The sequence below is a fragment of the Dipodomys merriami genome, unplaced genomic scaffold (genome assembly GCF_024711535.1).
Source record: "Dipodomys merriami isolate MVZ:Mamm:240054 unplaced genomic scaffold, mDipMer1.0.p SCAF_104, whole genome shotgun sequence".
NCBI lineage: Eukaryota > Metazoa > Chordata > Mammalia > Rodentia > Heteromyidae > Dipodomys > Dipodomys merriami.
In genome coordinates, this window is record NW_027202316.1 from 1891123 (window position 1) to 1913658 (window position 22536).

General features: G+C 45.5%; 1 protein-coding gene across 2 annotated transcripts; it reads left to right on the plus strand.

The window, feature by feature from the left end:
• The first annotated feature begins 570 nt into the window (after nucleotides 1-570).
• Nucleotides 571-17987, plus strand: Inhba (inhibin subunit beta A). 2 transcript variants are annotated; one of them, XM_069998292.1, is made up of 3 exons: nucleotides 571-660; nucleotides 5469-6048; nucleotides 16028-17987. In XM_069998292.1, the coding sequence occupies exons 2-3, from the start codon at nucleotides 5661-5663 to the stop codon at nucleotides 16918-16920; spliced, it is 1281 nt and encodes a 426-aa protein (XP_069854393.1). In that variant the 5' UTR covers nucleotides 571-660; nucleotides 5469-5660; the 3' UTR covers nucleotides 16921-17987. The 2 variants fall into 2 exon arrangements, with proteins under 2 accessions (XP_069854393.1, XP_069854382.1); XM_069998281.1 differs by lacking the exon at nucleotides 571-660 and adding an exon at nucleotides 2728-2805.
• The last annotated feature ends 4549 nt before the right edge of the window (nucleotides 17988-22536 follow it).

Below are 22536 nucleotides of genomic sequence, written 5' to 3' on the forward strand. Positions count from 1 at the left end.
AGAACCCTGCAAGAGAGAGAGAGAGAGAGAGAGAGAGAGAGAGAGAGAGAGAGAGAGAGAGAGAGAGAGGGGGGGGGAGGAAAAAAAGAAACAAAAATCTCCAAGCTTGTAGTGGGGTGCTTTGTGAAGTAGCCCGTTACTCAGCCCGCCTCCGCTAGGTGAATAACGTGGTGGCCGCCGTGGCCCCTCTGCCAGTGCGGTGGAGCCTCCGCGCGCTCGCTCGCCAAGGCGCAGTTTTGCGGGTACGCTGCGCGAGCGCTCCGCCACTGGTCTCTCTGTTCGCCAGGGAGCCCGCCCGCCCTCCTCACTGCAAGTCCCAGACCCGTGCTGTGCTTCCAGGAGCTGGGTGTAGACAGAGATTCCCCCCAGCTTCCCCCCAGTCCACAGTCATTCTCTCTCTCCATATTCATCTTTATATTTCCCCTGCCTCCCTCCCTGAATTCTTTAGCTGCCAAAAGGGGGAAACCAAAAAAATTAAAAAGAAAGAAAAAGGAAAAGAATGGAGAGCTGCTCTTGACAGAACTTGCCCTGGCTGGTGGTCAGGGTAAAAATAGAGGCGAACGGGTTTGGCCCCGACTCCCCAGCCGGGCACCCCGCGAGCTGGGCTGGAGCCGCGCGTCCGGCGTGATCCGCGGGAACTGCCAGCAGGTGCTGCTCAAGGTACGGTAGCCGGAGCGCAGAGGGGACCCGCAGGGCCCGGGGGAGGGGCGCCCGGGGAGGGGGCCCGAAGTGCCAGGGAAACCGAGTCCCAGGAAGCAGAAGCGGGGTGTGTGTGTGGGGGGGAGGGGAGGGTCTTGTCAGGAGCTGGAATTGGATCTGCTCACACTGGGATCCCCCCCCTCCACCACCACCAACCCCCCCCCCCCGAAATACAGCAGCGGGGGAGGGAAGAGCAAACTCCCATTCCAGAATATTCCACAGAAGCTATTTTATTCACCTACTTCCTCTAACTACCCCATCATCTCTCCCCTTCCACACATTCCCCCCCCCCCAGCCCGAGCTGCAGCCCTCTGGGGGGTGGGGTGGGGGGTCAGCCCTAGGCTCCATCCATCCAGGCTGGGGGCGAGGGTCAGCACGGGGTCAGAGGCTCCAGTGTGGGGGCCCTGGCATCAGGGCCCTGACCCTGCCCGGCACCCAGCACCCAAGTTCAGTCTCCTGGGTCCCATTTTGTGGATGGGACCACTGAGCCCCAAGTATCCGTGTGCAGAGAAGAAGAGACTGGGGTCTGGTTGAGGCTTGTTCCGTGTCACCCCCCCTTTACTTTGGGGGTCCCCAAAGTTCATGCCTCAGGCAGGGAGCCATGGGCGTAGATGGCCACCCTGAAGTGAGAAAGTGCCTTTCTGGTCTGGTGTCTGAGGTCCTGCAGTTCTGAACAGAGGGACGGGCTTCGAGGTCAGCGGCCATTCCTGGCCAGGCCAACCCGGTGACCAGATCTGGCCCTGGCCTCCCCCTGGGCCTCCCAACAACCAGCCCCCCCACTTCCTCTCTATCTAGTCCAGAGAGACCCTAACAGCCCCAGGTTCTGCTGTCCAAAATGGAATCTGCTCCAACCACACATATGAGGAGCCCAGAGCCTCTCTAGTTTGCTTGTGGGCACAGTGAAAAGTTTATTTTATGCATGTTAAATCCTGCCTACAAAACAACCTATCTGTGGTATGGCTTCCATTAGCTTCTAACATTTGCACATTTCACCCAACTTGTCCTGAGAAGCTGGCTCAGCTGGCTTCAGATTATCTATCTATCTATCTATCTATCTATCTATCTATCTATCTATCTATCTATCTTCTTTCAAACCACCCTTCTTCTATCAGCTTGTCTAAGGATTCCTTACCACCTGGTGATCCTCCTAAGACTGGCCAGTGTCCCTACCCCTCCCAACCTAAGATTACCCCCCCCCAAATGTTCACTTATTATTTTTCTTTTTTCACTAATCATGTGGTATCTCTAACAATTTAGAAATCCTATGACTTGAAGTTATGGTTTCATAAAAGATGATAACAACAACAATGATAGTATTTTTTAGTAACTTAGGATGGGATTCTAAATTGCTGGGCATATCATGTAGAGTGTTCCCTGGCAGACAGTGACTATTTCCCAGGTTCTTGGTAATAAATGATTTATAAAGGAGCCATTCAATTTCCAGTTGGAATATAAAAGGGCCACGATGGTGGGCGCGTCATTGTGGTATGGGGGATACATATTTGCTGATTTCTTTCTCAGTGAAATAGCTTATTAAAAATAATAACAAAATTAGAACCCCTCTAAAGCACATTAGGAATTCTCTTTCCACTATAAGAAAAAAGGAAACTGTCAAATAACTTTGTCAATAGAAGGCAAGTTCATGAAATCACACGTTTTCTGCAAGGACATAAAACAACTCAAGTACCCCTGCATGACTGGTTAGAAAGTACAAGTTGGACACTCTTAGAGCTCTAACTGTTGCACTGCAATTTTTAAAAAGTAATTAATTACATGTATTTATTTACTTCTTTTAGTAAAAGATAGACTCATCACAGCCAGAGGTGTCAGTGGGCCATTCAGTGTCTCAAAAGCCAAAAGGGATTTCCATTAGATAATAAGTTATGAAATGTCTCACCCCACGGAACGAGTCATCCAGTGATGTCACAGGGAATTCAGCCAATCCCAAGCAAAGCCCAGCCCTTCTCTTTTGAAAGGTACAAATGTGTGAGGGTACAAATAAGTAGTACAGTATAAAACTTGCCAGTGCCAAGGCCATGAAGAACTCCCACAGCTCTCACCACATGACACCAGAGCTGGCCGGGTGAACCAGAGGGCTCAGGAGAGGTAATGCTTTTTCATTCTTGCTTATGGCTAGAAGAAGTACTTTTCCAACTTATGCAGACTTCCAGGGGGGCATTTGTGATTTGTTAAAATATTTTTTTCCTCTTATTCCAGCAGGTTAATACTGTGGATTTTGATTTTTTAATGGTCCTAGAGCATGCGAATAGATTATGTGTTTATACAACTCTCTCAGCACATATATACAAATACATATGCCAGAAAGAAAGCTATTTTTAAGAGTTCCATTTGCCAAATAGCAAATCTAGGGAACACACACATACTCACATGCGGAGACAATCCAAATATTGATAAGTTGCTTTTATCCAGATGCTACTATGAGGGCTCTTGAGTTGTTTAGAGTCGGGAAACTTTTCCTTCTATTTCAGACTGCCTTGTAAAAACTTAAATTAGTCAACAGAATGCTTTGGGATTCTGTGTCTGTACCTCCTCAAGAGGTGACTTGATGTTGTTAGCTTGGAGATACTTTACTAAACCATTAGGATGTAAATACTTGCTCTATCCTTTCCCTGTGATGATCAAGTGGACAGTGTTATCAGGAATAGCTGAATAATGTGATGTTCCAGGAGCCAACACTTGTAACAAAGTGTGCCATATAGTCACTTTTTTTACTTTTGATTTTTTTTTCCAAAGGAGACAGGAGATAGGAATTGAAAAAAGCATTGCTACCTGACCAAATTGTAATTCTAACTCAGTGCCACAATTCTTTGTCTGTCTGTCTGTCTCTCTCCTCCCTTGTACTCACATCTCATAGGGGTTTGTAGTAATGATACATATTAACTCTTTCCTGTCTAAACTGCATAGTTGGAATAAAATGCTAGGAGCCTACTGCCTAGAAACGGCCTGTATCTCCAACTAAGAGGGTTTATGTATGAGAAAGAAACAGAGACAAGGAAGCCCTCACAGATGGAACCCCTTCCCCACCATTAAAGATACTTCTGCAAGATGATGCAAGTAATAAAATAGGAGAAAAAAACAGAGGGGAGTTAAGGAATTCTTTTCTCAAAAAGCTTTAGAAAAGCATTGTTTAAAAATTGCACATTTTTCTTGTTTGATGAATACTAAAATCCATTCTTTTTTTAAAAATCTCTGAGGGAGAAAGAAATCAGTTAAGCAAGCTGTGTTGAACTTGGGGCTCTGGAAAGCAAAGGAGGGGTGCAAGCTAGCAAACGATCACATGACAGAGACAAATAATTTGACAATGTAGTTTAGAGTCTTTTCCCATAGGGCCAGTTACTCAAGTCGTAAGAGTACACTCTTTTCATGAAAGAATGTGGGAGATGAATTTTGTATTTTATCTGTGATCATTTATCTGGGGGCAAGCAATGGTAGGTTATCGTGTGTGTGTGTGTGTGTGTGTGTGTGTATGTGTGTGTGTGTGTGTGTGTGTGTGTGTGTGTGTGTGTGTGTGTTACAGAATGGGCAGTGAACAGGAGAAGGAAAATCACCTCCTTTTGTAACTGGAACTTGTAGAATTAGATGGCTTCTGGTCTCATAGATATTTTAATATCTTGCTGAGCTACCACTAAGCTGAGAAAAGTAGAATATATTGTAGGATCCCCAGCAAAAGTTCTTCTGAGTTGCCTGCTCCAGCTCAGATGCCAGCCCTGCATAGACTACCTTGAGCATTTCAATAGGAATGAATGGGGGGCAAAGGAAAGTTTCCACATTCCAGCAAGCAGAGAAATCAGCTGGCCCCCAGTCCCAACTCTGCCGGGAGGAAGTGTGGGACCCCAACTCCAGCTACCTGTGCACCCCTCTCCACCCACCTGTCTGTCTCCTCCTCCCTCCAGGGCCCCCTTCGCCCCCAGACAAGGGCAGAGGCTAGCCTGGCCCGGTGAACTAAGCTAATGGGGGCAGGCACACAGGGAGACAGGGCAGCGTTTGGTGTGTTTGTGTACCAGCACTGTCCCCCCCCCCCCCCAACAAACAAGGAAGAAGGTAAAGCCAGAGGGCTGGGAGAGAAAGCAAAAGCAAAAGCAATCTCCCAAGCTGCAGAAGTGAGGCAAACGTGGAGGATTTATTGTAGAGGGGAACTTGGAACTCAGGAGACTGGTGGTATTTGATGAGAGGTGTTTGAGAGGCAGCTAGGAGCAGAAGGAAGGCAGACTGTCAGAAAACCGCCTGTCCCTCCCCCTCCCTCCCTCCCTCCCTCCCTCCCTCTCTCCCTCCCTCCCATCAACGCTTTACTCACCGACAAACTCCCTCCCTCTGTGCTCACTCACTCACTTGGGGCCAATCCTCTCTCTCTCTCTCTCTCTCTCTCTCTCTCTCTCTCTCTCTCTCTCTCTCTCTCTCTCTCTCTCTCTCTCTCTCTCCCCTCTCTCTCTCTCTCTCTCCCCTCTCCTCCCCTCTCCCTTCCCCCTTTCCCTCTCTCTTCTCTCTCCCTCTCCTTGTCTCTCTCCCTCCCATTCTCTCCCTGTCTCTGTTCCCCCCCACCCTGTCTCTCCCTCCCTCCCTCCTTCCCTCCCTCCCTCCCTCCTTCTCTCCCTCCCTCCTTCCCTCCCTCCCTCCCTCCCTCCTTCTCTTTTACTCGGAGACAGTCAGAACTCTGCTCTCTGACAGGCGCAACCGGACAGCAGTGGCTGCGCTCAGAGAGGGAACCTGCAAAGACAACTTCACAGAAAACTTTTTGCTTCTTCTTCCAGAGAATTTGCCGAAGAGGAGAAGGAGAGAGAGGAGGAGGAGAGGACAGAGGGAGGGAGAAAGAGAGAGAGAGAAAAAGAGAGAGAGAGACAGAGGGGAAAAAAACCCAACCCCAGATAACAATCCCCACCCTCGCGCGGAGGTGAGTGGGACGCAGGGCCTTGGACGGCCCCACGACAACTTCGGCCGGCAGGATGCCCTTGCTCTGGCTGCGAGGATTTCTGTTGGCAAGTTGCTGGATTATAGTGAGGAGTTCTCCGACCCCCGGCTCCGGGGGCCATGGTGCAAACCCCGACTGCCCGTCCTGCGCGCTGGCCTCCCTCCCCAAGGATCTACCCAGCGCCCAGCCCGAGATGGTGGAAGCCGTCAAGAGGCACATTCTCAATATGCTCCACTTGAAGAAGAGACCCGATGTGAGCCAGCCGGTGCCCAAGGCGGCGCTCCTGAACGCCATCCGCAAACTGCATGTGGGCAAAGTGGGCGAGAACGGGTACGTGGAGATCGAGGACGACATCGGGCGCCGGGCGGAGATGAATGAACTCATGGAGCAGACCTCCGAGGTCATCACCTTCGCCGAGTCAGGTGGGTGCGGGCACCGGCCGGCCGCGAGGGCGGGGAGGGGGCCGGGACCCTCGCCTTCCCCCCCGCAGCCCGGCAGCCCGGGCCGGGGGATGTCTGCCGGGGGTTAGGAGGCTCCGGGAGGGCGGGCGATGGCGGGGGTCCCGGCGGGCAGGCAGAGACCCTGGTCCCCAGCACCCGGATCCGCACCCCCTGCGGCTGAGGCTCAGCCTGTCACAGCCGAAGCGGGGCAGGCAGGCCGGCTCTGGGGTCAGTCTGGAGCTGGTAGGCAGAGGGTTTCGGGGCGGCGGGTGGGGAGGGTGTCCCTGGCCCTGGGAACCGGATCTGAGTGGTTGGGTGAAAGTTGGGCATTTCCAGGCACTGAGGGGGGGGGTGGGGAGGGCCAGGGGGTGAAGTAGCTCCCCTTGGAGGAGGAACCCCATCCGAAGTTTCTACTGGAAGGTTGGGAAGAGAGAGGGAGAAGGGGAGACAGGGGGAGAGAGAGGGAGAGAGAGGGAGAGGGAGAGAGAGAGAGGGAGAGGGAGAGGGAGAGAGGGAGAGAGAGAGAGAGAGAGAGAGAGAGAGAGAGAGAGAGAGAGAGAGAGAGAGAGAGAGAGAGAGAGAGAGAGAGAGAGAGAGAGAGAGAGAGAAGAGAGCTAGCGCCTGCCACTGAACGAGCTGAAGGGCACAGAGAAACTCCCTTTCTTAAAACAACCCTTCCCCAGTAACGATCTCACCTCGGTTCCTGGCCAGAGACCAAGGCAGGGCATTGGGAGATCAGGGCATTACTGGGGACAGTCATTTTACCTTTCTAGTTATCTGTGTGTTCACAGTACAAACTAGGCAGCAGGGAGATACTGGGAGGGTGGTAAACATCCAAGCAGGAGGCACTTTGGAGAAGCTGACTTTGCTTTTCTGAATAATAATAATAATAACAACAACAATCAAAAGCCCCAAGAGCCTCTCCCTCCACAAATCCTAACTTTTGATGTTTTGTAAAGTTACTAAAGACTCTGCCAAGGAATGCAACCTTGACAAAACACTCTTAGATAACTCTGCTCCGCTCTCCCTCAGTGCTGAAGAGGAAGAGCTGTTAGAAGTACATTCGAACCATTGGCTCAGGACCACAGTAACCTGTTGCAGAGGAGAAAGGACCTGCCAGAAGTATGGGTCATGGATGGGTAGCCACTCTGTTTCTATGTTTCTACTTCTTAGGGGCTGGGGGCTCAGACATCTCCCTGCCTGCAAACTAGCCCAAGCCCGCTAGGCAAGCAGATGTGTTAATAATATGATAATAATAGATGATACCTCCATCATTATGCCCGCCGTGGTAATGCCAGGCTAAAGAACCAGATCTTTTGCCAGGCCCATTTGAAAAGAATATCATGGAATTTTTTTTTGGGGGGGTAGGCAAAGCATATGGCTGGGAAAGTATGTGCTAGGACTACGCAGCATTTTGTTTCAAAGTTTGCCACAGTGCTATAAACAAGGCAACATTCAGAATTTCCAATCCTGAAAACCTGTTGACTCAGAAATTGTTTTCATGAAAACCATGTTCATAAGACCTGGATATCCTTTTATTTAATGGGGGAGGAGCGGACAGACAGTTGGCTCTCCAAATTAGCTCCCTCCCTACAAGTGTCTCTGGTTTAGGGAAAGACTTTCTATCCTTAATCCTGGAAAGAAAGGATGCTGTAACTGGAGGCGACCCCCTGCCCTACCCCTTGTGACCTGATCTCTTGGAGCTTATGGAGGGAAAATGGGAAGCTGGAGTTTTCAAGTTGCTCACCTAGTTTTCCTCAGTCTTTCGCGGCAGAGAGATCGGGAAGAACTTAGAACATTGGGCCAGAGATTCTGTTCCTCCCTGGACAAGAGAAAGGTGGTTGGTTTTGTACAGCAACTCTCACCTAGGCTGGCTTCCTATGCAGTCCTGGTCAACGGGTTTTAAGTGATCCTGTGCTAAATAGATCTGTGCCTCTGACCACTTTTAAGCATGCCGTGGACACTGGCAAGATGTCCTTCCTTCCAATGTCCTGGGTTGGTATAGAAAAGCATTCTCTTGGCACTTAGAGACTTGGCAGGGAGAATTAGACCGTGTACATTCTGTCTTACCTATGACCTTCTCCTCAGTGCCAGGCTTCTTGGCACTTACAGGGGGTCTTGTTAGTTTTGTGGCCCCCATGAGAAAAAATGAGTTATTTTTTTTAAAGTGATTGATTGGCTTGCAAGTTGTCTGCAGCCAAGCGTCTGTGCTGGAAGTCTACTCCTAGTGGAGCACCTTCACTTTGGAGTTTTTGGAGGGATTTATTGTAATTACTTAATTTCTCTCCTCTGAGAAGTTGCACAGGTCAATTTCAAGTTGAATCGGTATCAGTTCATCCCTTTCATGACAGTCTCCTAGAAGAACACCAGGCAAGCACTTTGCCATTGGCTTCACCTACCCAGGAAATGCACTTGCCATCTAAATAACTACAGTGATTATACTAAAGTGAATAGCAAAGATCTATCTGTGGCTTTTAGAATAATTCAACTTTAGTAACATTCCAACTATGTGAAAAGTCAAGGTCTTTGGAGACAGAAAAAGGGCATGCATTTTTCTCTTCTTTGTAACTATTTGCACAACATAGAATAAATGTTAACCGTGAGCATACACTAGACCGGGCCTTCCCACCTGAAGATTCATTCCTCCCTTAGCTGATACTTAATTTGGCCTTCTCTCTACTTGACTGCTGAATAAATCTAACAAATCCATTGCCATCACAGTGTCACAGTGAGAGAAATACAAAAGTGAAAAAGTCTTGAAACCTTTGACCTGAATGTGTGTCCTATTGTGCTTATGTAGAAAGCCCCCCAACTTTGAGAAGTTGAGACACTGAGTTATTACTGGCTAAGCAGCGAGGACTCATCATTCTAAGACTCTCTGAAATGTATTCCCACAAATAAAAAGTGCTTTTCTATTCTATAGATATCACCTCACATTTCTCCCCCAAGGTTAGTTTGATCATCATAAATGGCCAGTCCAAATCCTTAACATTTATACCGAGTCCTGTCCTCAAAGGAAAGGTAGTAAGGTGAGTGAAGCCGAATCCACGATGACTTTAATTATCAGTGAAATTAAAGTCCTAGGCCTTCTTGGCTGATGTATTTTATTTGATCTTGTTTTGACTTTTACGTTCTTTTAGTAGCTGAGCAATCGGGGTACAATAACAGTATATTGCCCAGTCCGCCCCAGCTGCCGTATCTCATTCTTATTCTCATAACTAACTTAGCAAGTGATGGTTCTTATTCTAGAAAGGATCAAGAAAGAAAGGCAAATATGCAAAAAATAGATAATGCTCCCCTAGCTTAGTTGTTGCTGAAAGCGACTCATAAATCTCCCCTCTTGGAGGATAATTTGTACAGAAGATTTGAGTTAGAAATGCGCACTGCTATAGGAGAGTCTAGGAAGACTTGCCTGGTTAAGTAACTGTTTCCCCCTACCCCCAAAGAAAGACCCTCTCAAGGTGTCATTGACGTTCACAGCTCCATTCCCCAGCTGTCTCCTGAACTTGCCGGGGAATTGCCCCTCACTCAACCTTTAAGGGGCTTTGCACATACATTCTCTGAATGATGGGTAAAAATTGGCCACAAGAGGGCGCATTCCAAAGAGTTTTGCTGTGTGGCACAAAATCTGGGAAAGGCGATGGTGCCTATTCCCAGCCCCACTCTGCAGCTCCCTACCCTTAGTGATGATCACTTACTTCCTGCTCGCCCTCCCCATCCTTCTCAAAAGTTAGGATTTTTATGGGATGTGAGACCCAGGAGTACTTGCAATACATCACATAAGAAGGAAGGCTAGGAAGCAGGGAGTGTGGATGAGGATCTACGCAAACATTCCAGAGTTCTATGGAAGGGAGAGGGGTGAAATTTCAAAATCAAACAAAGCAGCGAAATGTGACTGTGAATCATCAGAAATACAGATTTGAGTGTCTCCATATTACGATTGCCTGGGTTTAAAAACATAACAAAAACAACCAAAACCACCCCATCTTCTATCTCCCTTGATTCTGTTGTATAGTTTGCCTGCCTTATCAACACAGTTCCCCAGTGACACAATGACAAATGACTTTGAACAGGGAGAATTTTTTTTTAAAGACTATGTGTTTAATGCTTGGTAGGAGCGTGGAGTTCGGCTATGGAGGGTGGGTTGTTTCTAAAGAGAGGGTGTGGAGAGAAATAGTGCAGGAGGGAAGATGGGGAAAGAGACTGCTAGGTTTTTGTTATTATTATTATCATGATCATTATGAAAGAAGCATGTATACTGTCGTGGAGTTGGTGGATATATCAGGGTAGAAATGCCATTTTCATGTTTGAAGAACTGGAGTTCTATCTTCCCAGGCACTTCGCATAAAAAATACATATTTATCTTGGCTCCTCTTCTGCTTAAAAAAAATTACTGGAGCCTGCTCTCATAGCTATAGTTCAGAAATTTTCATACTAGACTGATTCCTAGCTAGGTCTCAAATCAAAAGTGTAAAAGTTCTCAGGAACTTTCAAGAAATCTGTGAAATACTGTGGGGTGGGTCTTGCTTGAGAAATGATTCTATATTTTTGTTTGTTTGTTGAAGTTGAGACCCTTCCCCAAGGTTAGTTAATATAATTAACCTTTTTAATCAAAAGAGGTGTGGGTAAAGCATGTAGCTGGACCTTTACAAAAATTCAATAATGGATCCTAAGGAGAGGTTTTAAGGCTAAACATTTTTAAAAGAAAAATAACTAAGATAATTTTTATAATGCAAGCTGTAGTTCTACTGTGGGCAAGATCCTTTACTGTAGGTCGGTATTATTAAAGACCTGCCTTGCTACCTTTTGCAGAAGCTTCTGGAAGCTGCTCTCTTTCTCTCTCTCTCTCTCTCTGTCTCTGTCTCTGTCTCTCTCTCTCTGTCTCTCTCTCTCTGTCTCTCTCTCTCTCTCTCACACACACACACACACACTCACACAGTGCATGGCAGTGTTTGCTGCCACCATTGACTGTATCATCATGATGGCGGATGGAGAATTAAAGTCACAGATGCATTTTTTACAGCAAGGCTTCCTGCCCCCCTCTGCTTCTGTAGTAAGCTTAAGCGTACAGCCCAACTTTCCACATTGACAAAGAGCCATAGTTATGACGTATATAGATAGCAAAGGACAGCTTGCTTTTACCAGGACCCTGGCAAGAAAAACTCAACCCAATCAAATCAAAACACTGTACAAGAGCATTGCTAATTTCACTAGGGGGAGAGAGAGAGAAAGAGAAAGAGAGAGAGGGGAGGAAGGGAGGGAGAGAGGGGAGAGGTGTGGGGGGAGATCTGTCTATACCAGAAAATCTGAAATACTGATCTTTGAGGTGTTGAGTAGCATTTGCATCTTAATGTAGGGGATGAGAGCTACTGGGGGCTTGGCTGCTTAACCCTTGGCATATCTTACAAGATTGAGTTATGGAAAAAGTCTGAAAGCAAAAGAAAATGACCTTTCTTTCCAGCTTGGACAACCTTCCCTCCGTCCAATATTCCCACTAGATGACATTGCAAATGTATCCCCCCTCAAAGTCCCAAATCTCTAAATTTTGTATTTCTTGGTACCATTTCTCTCTCTCTGGTGTGAGTCTGCTGGACTCACAGGGGTTTAGGTGATGCATGCACTATTATCACCCAGGTGAGTGCGCGTGGGATTGTCTGAGTCAATTACTCAGGCAGAGCAGGCTGTGATACACGTCTTGCTCATGGAAAGCCTTGAGCAAGGGGGCAGAGGACCTTAAGAAGGAAAAACAATAGCCAAGGGGTAAAAAGAATACCATCAGAGACTAACTAGGTAATGGAAGGTTTGGGAAGAAAGCAGTGCTCTCTGCGTAGCTCAAAACCCTAGTCCACACCAGTGCCCACTGTGATCCTTCTTGCTCTTGCAGAATTCTGGGAAGAATTCCATGTCAGGATTTCAGAGCACTTGATATTGAAATCAAATCTGAGACGGATTAGAAATTGATCCTGAACCTCTTCCATTTTGCAAATGGTGATACCTGGAGAGCCCCAGCATGGGGTACCCTGACAATAATATTGCGGTGTGCCATTCCCAGGGCAGAGAATCAATGGACTAGTTATTATTAGATTTTTTTTTAATCTCCAGGAAATTTGAAGATTGTAATATATTTCTGAAACCGACAGCCCTGATAACCACTATTTCCATGGTAGCTTTCACCCACCTCGTTCTCCCCAGCCACTTCTACGATGAAAGAAAATATAGATAGATATGCACTGCTTAAATAAGAATACAATAGAACTTGTAAATAAAATGTACCTGCACATGAGGTAGACATTAGGAAGACTTGAATCTCTCTCTTGCCCCTGTCCTTCTGAGCAGTAAGACAACAGCACTTTCGTGAAAGTGGATCTCAGTTTTATCCCCCCCCCCACCCCCTGATAAAATATCATGCAATGTACAAACAGCAGTTCCAGAAATGGACAGCGAGAGAAGGAGGCGACAGGAATGTCAATTAGCAAGGGGAAAATCCAAATGTCGGAAATATGGGGGAGAGAGAAAGCAGGCAGACACAATGAACTGGCTTTTGGTCCAGATCATTACAGAGATGCATACATCAGACTCGGGACTGGCCCACCACACACCGGTCATGCCAGCCCATTAATGACCAACCAGACCAGCCTGAGAGTCGTTTTCGGATGACTCTCTGATCTTAATGTAACAGCACCTGACAGCTTGAGCCCCCTCTAATGAGTGCTGTTTTTGTACAATCCTCTGTCAGGAACACTAAATCATTTGCCTCGGAGTACAGCTGCTGGTGGAGAAGGGGTGGGGCTAGAGCTCGCATTAGAATCCTGGGAAATGAGGGGCTGGCAGTTGTGCAGGCTGTGGGACTGCGGCCCAGGACTTCCACCTTGCTGGTCCTCCAGTAGCCGTTTGCATGCAGAGTGTTACTTGTTCTAGTCTTAGTTCTCCCATGAATCCTCCCTCATTCCTACCCTGAACTCTGGATTTATTCCTAGGGAGTTCCTTAGTGTGTTCCCCTTCCTCAACCCCCTGTTAGACACTGGGAGGTACAGTGCCTGTATTCTTTCCCCATGTGAGCACGTTCAGGTGCTCTTTCTTAGAAAAGCAAAACCCAACCCTGCACCCTCTGGCTTTTCAAAATCAGCAGCCACTCTGGCTCAGTCTGCAGAGTGACACCTTGTGTGGTGGTTTTAGTGTTTCCAAGTTGTTATGCTTAGATACAGAAGGAAATATGGGGATAGCTTGCTCTCGATAGCCAGGATAGGGCAGGGCAAGGGCGCACGAGCAAGGGCCAAGGCAAGGGCAAAGGTGCCCCTTTGGGATGTAACCCCACTACATACTCCTTCAGGCCTGTGGCCTAGGTTGGAAACTGAACTTTCACCTTTCCCTCTGGCCTCCACCTTCTGGATCCCAGCACCTTTAAAATCTGCCACTGGCTGCCATCTTTGATAGAATGATGACATTCTGCCAGAATCTTTCCCTTTGTTAAAAATAAGCAAACAGACATAAACAAACAACAAAATAAAAAGTCCTCCATTTCTTATCAAAAGGCATTGTAGGACTCACTTTGTTCAAAGCTATCCTGTTTCTTAACAGGAGGATGCTTTCCTCACTCCCTACCCCCTCTCTGATTTCTATGAAATCATAAACTCCTCTCGATTATACAGTTCAACTCTGGCCTGAGTCCCGAGGTGAGGCCAGAGTAGGAAACGCTCCCAGACACCATGGCTGTCATGGTGGCAGGCTTATAGGGCAATGCCAGGGACCCCGTGGGCCCACATACCACCCTCTTGGTCTGGTCTTTGTGGATCCACTACTATCACCATCATAGTGTGCGGAGTGTGTTAAATTAAGAACAGAATCGACAGTGCGCCATGCACAGGAAAGCCTGCCTTCTGCTGCAGAGAACTTGAAACTGTGCCTAAAATTTATAGTACCGTAAACATCCCAGGGCCTCCAGATACGTGCGGCTGGATTTCCGTCAGCTATAGACATCCAAGGGAGGACATTCTCCCGGGGAGCGGGGTGTCCAAGATGGACATCTTAAAGATTGTTCTCAGATTTGTACCTAGGATCTGTGATTAGCAGACTCCCTGTTAAGTTTGAGACATTATACCCAGGATCTATGACTAGCAGACCCCCTGTAAGTACTAGGCACAGTGCCCAGGATCTGTGACTAGGCACAGACCCTGGAATCTGTGACTAGCAGACCCCCTGTAAGTACTAGTCATATACCCAAGATCTGTGACTTGCACCTGTAAGTACAAAGTCTAGAGTTAGGTGAAAAAGGACTTGTTTCTTTGTATCTTCAAGTACTAGCCAGACAGATGGAAAATATTTGATGAATTAAGAATTCTAGTCTGGGCTGGGTGCCTGTTATCCTAGCTACTCAGGAGGCTGAGATCTGAGGATCCTGGTTCCAAGCCACTGGGGGGGGCAGAAAAATGTGTGAGACTCTTATCTCCAACTAACTAGCAAAAGTCCAGAAGTGAAGGAGTGGCTCAAGTGGTAGAGTACCAAGCCTTGAGCAAGAAAGCTAAGCAAAAGCATGAGGCCCTGAGTTAAGGCCTACTACTCACTTTGCCTGGCCCATAGCTACCTGCTTCTGATAGTAAAGGATGCTGCACATTAAATATATAGGTGCTCACTATGAAAAGAGAAAGAGGCAGCTTTCTAAAGTTAGGCTTAGATAGAACCCGGGTGATGCCTGTACCAAAGCAGAAACTTCCCCACCTATGTTAGGTGAGAAGCTGTTGCTATTTGAGATAGTTTTGAGCTCACCTGGTATGCTCTAAAGATAGAAAAGCCAAAAATGAGGGGATTATGAGGTAGGGGGTGGCTCTCTTAATTAAATATAACTCCATGCAAAGGCTGCCTCCATTTTGCAAACAGTAATCAACGCAATTACCTACTCCATGTTAATCACTGAATTATGTCAGGGAAACAGCCAAAGACTTCAGACCTCCAGTATCCGAATCTGGGGATCGTCAGAGAGGAAATAGAAGGGATGGCTTTGAGAGGAAGCGTGGTCCATATTTGAGGTCAGCGCCATGAAGGTGTGGGGCAGAATCTTCTAGGTAGCGGGGAATGGTAGGTGTTCCTCTGTGGCCCCTGCAGGTGAGAGGCAGGGCTACCTGAGAGTCAGAGTGGAGTTGAATGCAAGCACAGTTCTGGCAGAGCCCCCAGTTGGGGCAGCTCTGGGCACAGAGAGGCAGCAAGGGGCGTGTCTCCTGATCCCACTCCCATTGGGGGTAAAGTATCCTTTAGCTGCTCAGTGGATGACTGGAGGAAGACCACCTTGTGGGAAGTTATGGAGAGGAAGTGTGACAGGAGAGAGGCGGGGCTGTGACGGGTCAGAGCAGAGCAGTCCACACGGAAGTACAGGATAGGATATTTCCAAAACCTGCAGGAGTTTACAGGAAGTTTTTTCACATAGAGGAAGGTGAGCCATTCTTCTTACGTTATAGAAAATAAAACGGAGGCAAAGAAGAAATCAGTCAACAGACTCGAACCCCTGCCAACCTCTCTTTCTCCTTCTCCCCCCAAACAAAGGTCTGCAAATGTTGTTTGTACAGGTCAGAGAAGAAAGAAATACTGTATACTTCATAGTTCTCTTTTGGAACCGCTCGATTCTGTGGTTCAAATGCAGGCATATAAAAAAATAGAGCATAGCTATGTCCCAAAGACACTTTCTGTTTCAGCCACTGAAGTCTGAATTGGAGAGAGCTTTCACGGGTCAGAAATGATTCCTTTTTGAGCATCTAACATTATGTCACAACTGGCCGGACAGGGATGGCCACATCCAGTGGCCTCTCAGGGATGTGATTTGCTGAGGCTCACTTAAGGTGTTGGTACCAGAGGTTCTTGCTTGCCTGGAATTAGTGAGGTGATGGGAACACAAACAAATAAACCAAACAAACACAGTCCTCTGCCATTAACAGACGGCCCTGCGTTCTCTTCTGCTGTGTTCTCTCTCTAGGCACAGCCCGGAAGACGCTGCACTTTGAGATCTCCAAGGAAGGCAGCGACCTGTCGGTGGTGGAACGGGCTGAGATCTGGCTCTTCCTGAAAGTCCCCAAGGCCAACAGGACCAGGACCAAAGTCACCATCCGCCTGTTTCAGCAGCAGAAACGCCCGCTGGGCAGCGTGGACGCGGGCGATGAGGCCGAGGAGGTGGGCTTCAAGGGGGAGCGCAGTGAACTCCTGCTGTCGGAGAAGGTGGTGGACGCTCGCAAGAGCACCTGGCACATTTTCCCGGTGTCCAGCAGCATCCAGCGTTTGCTGGACCAGGGCAAGAGCTCCCTAGACGTGCGGATTGCCTGCGAGCAGTGCCAGGAGAGCGGCGCCAGCCTGGTGCTCCTGGGCAAAAAGAAGAAGAAGGAGGAGGACGGAGAGGGGAAGAGGAAGGACGGAGGAGGAGGCGAGGGCAGCCCCGAGGAGGAGAAGGAGCAATCGCACAGGCCCTTCCTCATGCTGCAGGCCCGCCAGTCCGAAGACCACCCGCACCGCCGGCGCCGTCGGGGCCTGGAGTGCGACGGCAAGGTCAACATCTGCTGCAAGAAGCAGTTCTTCGTCAGCTTCAAGGACATCGGCTGGAACGACTGGATTATCGCGCCCTCGGGCTACCACGCCAACTACTGCGAGGGCGAGTGCCCCAGCCACATCGCGGGCACCTCGGGCTCCTCGCTGTCCTTCCACTCCACGGTCATCAACCATTACCGCATGCGGGGCCACAGCCCCTTCGCCAACCTCAAGTCGTGCTGCGTGCCCACCAAGCTGAGACCCATGTCCATGCTCTACTACGACGACGGGCAGAACATCATCAAAAAGGACATCCAGAACATGATCGTGGAGGAGTGCGGATGCTCCTAGCTTCCAGAAGCAGCCCGGCCTGGCCTGGGGAGGGGGAAGAGGGAGCCAGAGGTGTCCAGAGAAGACAGTGGCAAACATGAAGACATGTTTAAGGTTTCTGAGTTAAACAACCAGGAAAAAAAAATAGAATGCTAATAAAAATCAACAACAAAACCCACCACCACCAACCACAAAAAAAGACCCCAACAGCTACCATAAAAACCCACAAAAAGAGCATAAACTAAAAAAAAAAATCTGATGAAACAGATGAAGGAAGATATGGGGGGAAAAATCCGTAGCCCAGGGCTCAGAGATGAAGCAATGAAGGAGACAGGGATTGGGAGGGAAATGGAGAATTTGTATACCTTTCATTTCTTCCAAAATCAAACTGATGACATCAGTTGCTTAAAAGGGGTATTGTCCTCTCCTCCCCCCCCTTACCCCTGCATTTCCCTTGCGAGCCTCCAAATCTTGTCTAGTCTGCAGTAGTGCAGCCTGGCATAACCCAAATCACGTCTAGAAAGCCATGAGTTTGAAAGGGCCAGTCCCACTCAATTACCCAGGTCATAGGTCTGTCTGTGGGACGTGATCTGTGTGTAAATCAGCGCGCGCACACACACACACACACACACACACACACACACACACACATATTCTGATCAAACAACACAATGCAGCAACACTTTCTTTTTTTTCTGCACCATTTTACAAGACAAAAAGAAACAACAACAACAACAACAAAACCAACATAGAAAATGAAAATTGAGACCAAGAATGAGAAGAGTAAAAAGATCAAAGACAAAAACAAACAAAAGAATACCAAGTACATTTCGTTAAGGTGCTTATGATCTTAGAACTATGCAACCTAATAGGTTTGAAACTGTTTACCTGAGAGAGAACAAAAAAGAGAGACTTTTTTTGTATTGGAAGTAACCTGATTAATTTTTATTTTCTTCAAGGAGAGATACTTGAAAGGAATATGTTTGTCCATCTGTTGGATCCAAACATTTCTATATTTTGTAAATGTCGTTTTTTTTTAATCGTTTACCTATTTGCACTACAATGGTGTTTGACCTGTCTAATCCTTATTTAACAAGTATTTTCTTTGGGGGGGGTGAGGGGGGGTTTAAGAGCTGCACTTCATGTGAGCTTAAAAGAACTGCTACAGCACACAAAATAGCTATTTTTATTATTATAATTATAATTATTATTATTATTTTGTACCTTTAAAAAATAGACACATACACCAAAGACATTTGTGTGAGCCTTTAAAGAGTCTGTCTGTGGTTGGATACATTCTCCATGAAGGAGTCAGGGGTGGAGGCCGGAGGTTGAGGAGGTCGAAGGTGTTCAGGCTTCAGAGACTTTTGAGAAGTTTGGGGTGTTGACTGTCCTTACATCCATGGAAGAGGACATTTCATACTGGATGTACAGTAGTTGTACACTGTGGGATATCCAGTTCCATCAAGGTCCTGAGACTACATGCTTGTATGTGTATATATACATTGCATTTGCATTCCTGGGTGTATATATACATGTATTGTACCATGTCCATACACATTTTAAGCACTTCAGGCTGTGTTTTTAATTTTTTTTAATGTTCTTAAAGCAATGAATGTTTGTGTGCAAAACACAGTATTTTTAAGAAGGATAGATGATAGTGTTCTTTTATTTTCTTTTTCCTTTTTTTTTTCTTGTTTTGCTTTTACTCGCAATTAGGTGGGCATATTTCAAAAATTCAGATGGGAAAAAAAGCCTGAAAATTTCCAGAGACTACTCAGCAAGGCCCTCTGTAAATATACAGGGATCAAATGTTCTCCTCCTCTTTCTTGCTACCCTTCCTGCACCCCCCCATGGGGAACGGTTATCCCCTGTGGGGAAAACAGGATGTTAATTAAAACTATGGGCTGATTTTTTTCAATTTATATTTATTAATTAATTGGAATCAATCTTAAATCAGAAACTTTTTTCGGAAAAAAAGAAGATAATATTTATGCAAGAATAACAGATGATAACTTTTTCTTTTTCCTTTTTAGTGGCTAAGGCCACGGATTGTAAGAGATGTCACTTATATACCTGCTGGGCTAAGAAATGTTACTGCTTAAAAAAATAATCAGAAGGCAAGTGTGGAAGACTTTGAGAGTCAATGAAGGGAACCAAGGCAGGAGTGGGTAGTTGTACAAATCTCTAATAGTTTAATTTACAGCCAAAACTCTTGATGTCTAAGTTTGTATGTATTATGCATATCTGAAAAGGAAAGAAACTCCCTTCTCCTATAAGTATAAAAATCAATGCTTAAAGCTAAGTTTCTAATTTATTCCAGTATTTTGCTTGCATAGAGCAGCTAAGTTATTCATTTATGTGCTATTTAAAATACAGAGCCTTATTTTTATTGACTTGTTGGAAGTGGAAAAATCTTAAAAAGGAAAAGCTTTAAAAAATTCTAATTGAGAAATTTAGAAATATCACATTCACCAGTGTTTTCTAAAATATTGATGATTTTAGCCATATGTCAATGCATAGATTTTTTTAATGTCATTGTGGGAAAATGAACTGTATGAAATTAAATATTACAAAAGATTGTTTAGTTTTTCTTAAAAATTATACTAAGTCAGTGTAGTATGTAACATTAGGCTGTGTGCAGACTGACACACTACTGGGCAAATCTACTTATTATATTCTAGGGGCCTGCCCTGTCTTACACAAGAAATATAACATGAACCCCATGACATGCACACACCTGGATTGTAATTATGGCCCATCCATCTTAGCTGAGAGGGATTGATCTTCAACTTTGCCAGTTTTTATGGGAAATCTGAGGATTCTTTGCTGGTTCTTTGGGACTGAATTCAGAATACTGGAATCTTTGGAACTAGTGTGAGGACAGAACTCTCTGCCGCAGCAGTGATCCTCAGGGCCACGGGCATTCACCAAAACAGCTAAGTGTAGATCTCATTCATCTCAAAGAAATCTGCCATCTTTTGAAGCCTGTTAAGTTTTAAATGTATTGGGGGTGTGGGGTAGATGGGTAGATGGGTTTGATTAGTGACTGTCATAATTGAAAACAGTGAAATCAATTCCATATGACAGTATTTCAATTGGATATTAAATGATTTCGTGGCTGCACAGGCACAAACTTAAACTTATTTCATTAAGTTTATATGGCCCCTCAATAAATTTATAAATTGTCACTGTCTTCAATAATAGTGGGGGTGTTACCTTCCATCTTGAACAACCTCAGAAGATGGCAGGCTTTTGCAATGGTCATTGTTTGTGCATAGCTGCAAAAGGCAAAATAGAAAAAGCTCTTAAATTCTCCCATCTGGGATTCTTCTTAGAGTGTTTAACCTGATAAGAGGGTGGTTCAATCTGATCTGCTGTTCACTGTTTCTCTGGGGCTGATCTGCAGGCTTTTAAATATCTGCCCACATGAATTCTAGAAGCTTCAAAAAGCACTTGTCCTCAATGTCTCTTAGAGACTACGAAACATTTTGTATTCTAAATTGACTCCTCTTCCTCCTCCTCCTCCTCCTCCTTCTTTCCTCTCCTCCTCCCTCCTCTCTCCCTCTCCTTCCTTCTCCTCCTCCTCTCCCCTCCCCCTTCCCTTCCCTCTCCCCCTCTCCTCCTCCTCTTTCTTTCTTCTTCTTCCAAAAAAATAAGGTCAACTCCACTAAGTTGGGATTTTCTTGTCCTAGAAGACCCAGTCAAGTCCATGCTCATTTAAGATTGATTCCACACTCCATTGTTAAGGACAATCCTGGCATTCTCCTCAAAGGAAATGCAAGTAAATTTGTTTCACCCTTGTGGGATTGAATGTCAAGAGGGGACTCTAAAACACACACACACACACACACACACACACACACACACACACACACACACACACACACACACACAACAAAGCAAAACAAAATCCAACCAATGAATATTCCTCAGTTGCATTAAACAGAGATTCAAATTATCATGTTCACTTGAAAATATGACTTCCTGTGGGTCTCTTGGCAACTTCCCTCTTCAATACAGAGAACAGCTTAGTCACCCTGAAAACCTACATAATAAATGAAACTTGTGGATGTGGGCAGAAGTTTGGGGGTGGACATTGTACGTGTTTAAATTAAACCCTGTATCACTAAGAAGCTATTGTATGGGTCAGAGAAAATGAATGCTTAGAAACTATTCAAATCTTCTCGAGCAGGAGCAAACCACATGTCTCCGCTGTATTATTATTTATTTTTATGCATAAAGTGAATCATTTCTTCTGTATTAATTTTCTATGGGTTTTACCCTTTATTTAAAATGCTTTTGAAAAACAGTGCATTGACAATGGGTTGATATTTTTCTTTAAAAGAAAAATATAGTTATGAAAGCCAAGAGAATCTGAAGCCTGTTTTTGTTTTAGAAACCTTTTATGTTCTGTGGTTGATGTTGTTTGTTTGTTTGTTTTTATTTTTATTTTGTGGTTTTTATTTTTGCATACTATATGCAGTTCCTTAACCAATGTCTGTTTGGCTAATGTAATTAAAGTTGTTAATTTATATGAGTGCATTTCAACTATGTCAATGGTTTCTTAATATTTATTGTGTAGAAGTACTGGTAATTTTTTATTTACAATATGTTTAAAGAGATAACAGTTTGATATGTTTTCATGTGTTTATAGCAGAAGTTATTTATTTCTATGGCATTCCAGCGGATATTTCGGTGTTGGCGAGGCATGCAGTCAATATTTTGTACAGTTAGTGGACAGTATTCAGCATCGCCTGATAGCTTCTTTGGCCTTATGTTAAATAAAAAAGACCTGTTTGGGATCTATTTTTTATTATTTTTATTTTTGCTTTATGTCTTACTCATTGATTTTTCACAATCAACTTTGCACACAATCAACTTTGCTGCATCCTTTGCCGGGTGATATTCTCATTTCTACTGTAATTATCCAGGAGATGATTAGAAACAGGCAAAATGGTGTAGAGGAGAAAATCTGGTGCGAGGGACCTCAAACAGAAGAATCTATATTTCCTTGAAGAGACCACGCAGAGGCCAGAACTGTTACCTTTGATTCATTTTGCTATTTTAAAAAATAATTTCTCCAACTAGAATGGCAGCTATATTCCTTCATTCCTCCCTCCTCTTCTCTCCTCTGGCTTCTTCTTTCTTTCCTTTCTGGCTACAAAACTAGAAATATATGGACCAACCTATACTACAGAACTATATTTCTGTGAAAGAATTTATTTCATCCCAGCACTAGGACCAACAGAACCAGTTGATGACTTAAAGTAACTGCAGGAATCAATCGGTTGGTCACCCTTTTCTTCTATAGCTTTTGTTTAATGTCTCTGTCCATCTCCGAGGATATAAGAAGATAGCATCCAAAAATGCCTGTGTGGACTAAGAATAGTTCTGAGTATCACCTCATTTGTTGTTATTTTAAACACAACAAATAACAGGTGTTTTCCCAGCTTTTGCTGTTCCAGGTGCAGTTAGGTAACACGAATTGGAAGTGGAATCCCAGCCCAAGTTTATGTTAATCTTTGTCTTGCTTTTCCATTATGCCAGTTCTCTGTTCAATTTCTCATATACTAATAATGGAGGGGGTGAGTGGGTTGAGAATTGAACACATAATTATTAACTCATCTATCTTCT

Bases quoted from the DNA above. Each gene is read 5' to 3' on its own strand.
- Inhba (XM_069998292.1), top strand. From the start codon at position 5,661: ATGCCCTTGCTCTGGCTGCGAGGATTTCTGTTGGCAAGTTGCTGGATT. The intron at 6,049-16,027 runs GTGGGTGCGGGC...TTCTCTCTCTAG, and splicing joins CATCACCTTCGCCGAGTCAG to GCACAGCCCGGAAGACGCTG.